Source organism: Bufo gargarizans, chromosome 2 (assembly GCF_014858855.1).
Source record: "Bufo gargarizans isolate SCDJY-AF-19 chromosome 2, ASM1485885v1, whole genome shotgun sequence".
NCBI lineage: Eukaryota > Metazoa > Chordata > Amphibia > Anura > Bufonidae > Bufo > Bufo gargarizans.
This window is the reverse complement of record NC_058081.1, coordinates 259,380,236-259,385,172: the sequence shown is the minus strand read 5'-3', so window position 1 is coordinate 259,385,172 and position 4,937 is coordinate 259,380,236. Positions and strand designations below refer to the sequence as shown.

Below are 4,937 nucleotides of genomic sequence, written 5' to 3'. Positions count from 1 at the left end.
GACGGGAAGAGGGACCACAAACGCAAAAAAATCAAAACGAATATCCCTGATCAACTCTCTGCAAGGTCGGACCCCTAGGTCATTTCCCCCAACATGCAACACCAAGATATCCGGGACTCTATCTAACCTGGCTTGCCGATGAACCTCCTGCAAAACACTACCCCACGCCATACCTCTGCGTCCGATCCATCTCACTATGGCTGTCCCCCGATCAAACCCCAGCTGCCGCCCATTCTGCCGAACATCCGCTCGTAATGCCCCCCAGAACACGAACGAATGGCCCAGGATCCAAACTAATAACGGGGCACCACCTGAAAAAAGAACGAGACAAACTTGGTTAGACACAGCCTTAAACTGCCCCTAAACGCACATACAGCCGAAAACGCTCCGACTCCCACCTCCCAATACGCTTAATCACTTCATCTCGCACCCCCAAGCGAGCAGCCTCCGTGGCAGCCCCTATCCTGAAGGAATGACCCGTAAACTTGCCAGAGTCCATTCCTAGATTAGAAATCGCGATAAAAAGGAGCCATCCTCGTGTCTGAGAACCGGGCCTGCCGCGACCCCTGCCCTTGCTTGAAAATCCCGCAAACACCGTACTGGACACAATAGACATCCCGGCACCTCAAACAATGAGACTAAATGACCCCTCCCCTCCTGATCCGTCTTTGAAAATCTCAGATAAATCACCACCCTGTCGTCATATAACGTTACATCCTCGCTCCTCAGACCCCCTTCCCGCCGCACACTTGCACACACTAACTCCCCTAAACGAAAGGCTCCGAAAAAAGCCAGAGCAAAGGCTAGTCTAAATAAGCTCACCTCCCAAGCCGAGCGACACACTCCAGCTACCTGCTCCCCTAACTGTAACAATAACGAAAAGGACACCGGTAGGCGGGAATCTTTGACACGCTGAAACCTTCTATAACCCTTCAAAATTTGACGGACCAAAAAGGACTTAGTAATGTCCGGGGAATTCCGCAACTTGAATCCGAAAGCCAAGCCCGCCATGCAACCATTGATCTTGGCAACCGACCAACCTAGATCCTTCACGTGGCCAATGAACAGTAACAACGGAATTTCCCCGTCCAGTACCTCGACCCCCAGGTCATTACACCACTGCTGCCACCTACTCCAAGCCCTATCGTACATCCTCCACGTGCCTTCACTCAATGATGCCTGCAACAGACAAGCTACGGTACCTCCAGGATCTCACACAACGACTCTGGACACACCAATCCGACCTGACTCGCCTCCGGGGCCAGCTGGCGAAACCGCTCCCACTGAAAACGAGAAAGTGCGTCAGCTATACAGTTAGAGGAACCAGGCACATGCACTGCAAACACCCAAGCATTAAGGGACAAGCACCGGAGAACCAACTGCTGCAACAGGCAAATAACTGGGGGGGAAGAGGCCGTTACACTGTTGATGGCTTGCACAACTCCCAAGTTGTCACAATGGAAACGAACCTTCTTGTGCCGAAACTTCTCCCCCCAGAGCGTGACTGCCAACACAATGGGGAAGAGTTCCAACAATGCCACGTTTCTTACCCACCCGTTTCGTACCCAGGACTCAGGCCACCGACCCGCACACCACTGCCCTTCACAGTACGCCCCAAAACCCGCTCCACCCGCAGCATCCGTAAACAATTCGAAATCAAACGCATCAACCACCCCCCCATAACTAATGCTCTGCCATTAAACTGTTTTAAAAAGGAATCCCAAACTTTCAAATCCCCTTTCAATTCACTGCCTAGTCTAATAAAATGGTGAGGAGACACCACCCCTCCTGTCGCCGAAGCCAACCTCCTACTAAAAATGCGGCCCATTGGTAGGATTCTGCATGCAAAGTTCAATTTGCCCAACAGAGACTGCAGGTCCCGCAGACGAATCTTCTTTGCTCTCAATGCCGCCGCCACCCCTGTTCTTAACTCTGACACTTTGTCTACTGGTAGCCTACACTCCATCCGCTGTGTATCGATGACGATACCCAAAAAGCTTAGCTCAGTAGCCGGCCCCACCGTTTTGCCTACTGCTAACGGGACTCCGAAACCCTCAAAAACAGACTGTAATGTGGATAACAACAACGAACAAACCCTAGATCCCCCTGGCCCCAAACACAGGAAATCATCCAAATAATGAATGACAGAGTGACAACCTGATTCCTGAACCACCACCCACTCCAGAAAAGAACTGAAACTCTCAAAATATGCACACGATATTGAACAGCCCATTGGCAAACACCTGTCCACAAAATAAGCGCCATTCCAAAAACAACCCAGTAAATACAAACTATCCGGGTGAACTGGCAACAACCGAAATGCCGCTTCAATGTCACATTTTGCCAACAGGGTACCCGGACCCAGCTTCCTTACCCATTCCACAGCCGCATCAAAGGAAGCATAAACCACAGAACAAAGTTCCGGGTCAATGCCCTCATTGACCGACGCACCCTTAGGGAATGATAAATGGTGGATGAGCCTAAATTTATTAGGCTCCTTCTTAGGGATCAAACCCAAAGGGGAAACTCGCAAGTTACTGATGGGTGATGTAACAAACGGCCCATCCATCCTCCCTAGGGAAACCTCTTTAGCTAACTTTCCTGTCACTATGTCCGGGAACTGCAATGCCGAGCGCAAATTCTTCCGCTTCTCTAAGACTGGTAACGGGTGCGAAGGTATATGAAAACCGAACTTAAACCCCGAATACAAAAATCCAGCTAACTCCTGGTTCGGATATCTATTTAGATGCCCCACCATCCTTTCCACTCGCACTGGGGTCTGCCCCTTTTGCAAAACTATCCCCTCCCCTTTGCCTACCCCCTCTAAAACATCTGCTAGCCCCATGGCCCCCGCCACACACGGAACATTCGTGCCTAAATTTGCATTTTTGGCCGAATTTGCAACTTCCCTCATTGAAAAGGAAGCAGTATCCTCTTCCAACTGGGGGCGGCCCTGTACCTTGCTGTACCCCAACCCCTGACTCACTCCGAAAGGACTGACCACTCCTACCTGGCGCTGTCACCCTCATCCATAAAGCAATGTCCTTATGGTCCCATCTCATATTAGGACGGACCGCTTTCCTCTGACGAAACTGCTCGTCATACCGTAACCACCCGGAACCCCCATACACTCTATAGGCCTCCCCAATAGCATCCAGATAGCAAAATAAAGGGGAACAGCATTCCGGACTCTTCTCCCCAATCACACTTGCTAAAATAGCAAGGCCTGCAGCCAATTACTAAAAGACCTAGGGATAAGGCGATAGCGACGCTTATCATCATCCTCCTTTCTTACTCCGTCCTTTTTTACCACATCAAGGTTGAACCGCTCCAACGGAAGCAGCGAAAAAATTTCTATATACTCCCCCTTCCAAATTTTCTCACGCACCTCCGTTTTCAAATGCGCTCCCAGGGGACCCTCAAAGCAGACATACACCTCCCCTTTTGCGGCGTCATCTAATCTGGGCCTATCCTCCTCACCTCCCGCCTGCGTCTGCACTGACACTGATTCGGCTACACCTGTGCTATTGGCCACTGCTACATTACTATTGTTAGGGGTCGCCGGTACATTGCTATTTTCTGCCCCCAACCCCCACGCTGCTAAGGGGGTAGCCCCCATTGCCCCCCTATCCTGACTAACTCCAGCTAAACCACACAGCAAGCGCCCCAAACCACCGATAATAGCACTATTGCTCCCACCCGCCCCAGGCGCCACATTAAATAGAGATAACAGTGTTCCCAGTGATGTCTCACCTAGCTGCCCGGGTGCTGTGAACCCGGCAGCCGCAGGTCCTGATTCCTGACGTACGACTCCTGGATCCGCGACGTTCCTCTGGTGGGTACTTGCGCTGTTCGCCGGCAGCACCCCAGCCGGATCACTGCTGGGTGCGTTAGGAATGGCTCTGGGACGCCCTCTGTCTTCAACGGTGTCAGGACCAGTAGCAAACTGTCCGCCCTCAGGAAATGGCCTGCGCAACTCCCTGTCCTCCATATAAGCATCTGCGCGCCTGTCTTCATGCCCAAGAGGCCTGCTCTGGGGCAGGGAGCCGTCCAGAACAGCCTCGTCCTCCTCCTCTGAAAGAAGCGCATCATGGCGAGGCCTGCGCCCGTCCCCGGCACCTACAGGCGCAGCCTCGTGTGCCACTGAAAGGGGCTCATCCTGTAAGAGCCTGCGCCGGGCCGCCCTGGCCGACCGCGCAGCCCCGCTGCTGCCTCTGCTGCCACTACCTCTCCCACGCTGAGCAGGCCTCCCACTCCTGGGGACAGGAGGGGATCCTGCAGAACCAGGTCCTGACTCCCTTGTAGCTGAAGTGGTGGGCTGAGGGGGAGGCCCCACAGCCTCTGGAGGGTCCCGCCGGACATATGGATTCCTCCCACGCCGGGAGGCCGCAGTAGCCTTGGAATGCTCCCGGCGTGGAGGGTCCCTTGTGGGGCTCCTGACACGGCGCCGGACCCGGGGGGGTAAATCAGGGCTCAGGCGCGCCGGCGGCCTTGCCCGCCGCGACCGTGTAGCTGCTGGAGTAGGGCCAGACGTACCCACCTCCGCCCCCCTTAGCAATGCAGTCACCTGCTCCTCCAGCCAGTCGCTGCCCCTGGTGTCCGCTGCTTCCCTCAAGCGCCGCAGCATCACCTCCACAGCTTCTGCCATTGCTGTCTCTGATGCTGCCGTTCAGAAGATGCTGCCTCTCTGCTCCTAAAATGGCGGGCGCTGACCTGCCTCACCACTACTACAGCCTGCCGCTTCCCGCCCCTTCCTAGCTCCTCCCCCCTTTCCCTGCACTCATCCACTTAACCCTTACCTTCCCTGACCCTTGCTCACAAAACCCCTCATGCCGGCCTCCCCTGAAGCGTGCCGCTTCGTACGGCCTCACTTGATGGCTGTCAGAAGGTTCACTCAGTGGGCAGTAAAAGTTATGTACATTCCCTGCCCGTGTTTG

General features: G+C 54.1%; 1 protein-coding gene across 1 annotated transcript; it reads right to left on the bottom strand.

Moving 5' to 3' along the window:
• Positions 1-515: 515 nt before the first annotated feature.
• Positions 516-4,648, bottom strand: LOC122925828 (chloride intracellular channel protein 6-like). Its single transcript, XM_044277184.1, has 2 exons — positions 3,754-4,648; positions 516-1,283 (listed from the first exon to the last, which is right to left on the bottom strand). Exons 1-2 carry the CDS (start codon positions 4,646-4,648, stop codon positions 1,213-1,215), a joined length of 966 nt encoding a protein of 321 aa, XP_044133119.1. The 3' UTR covers positions 516-1,212.
• Positions 4,649-4,937: the final 289 nt, after the last annotated feature.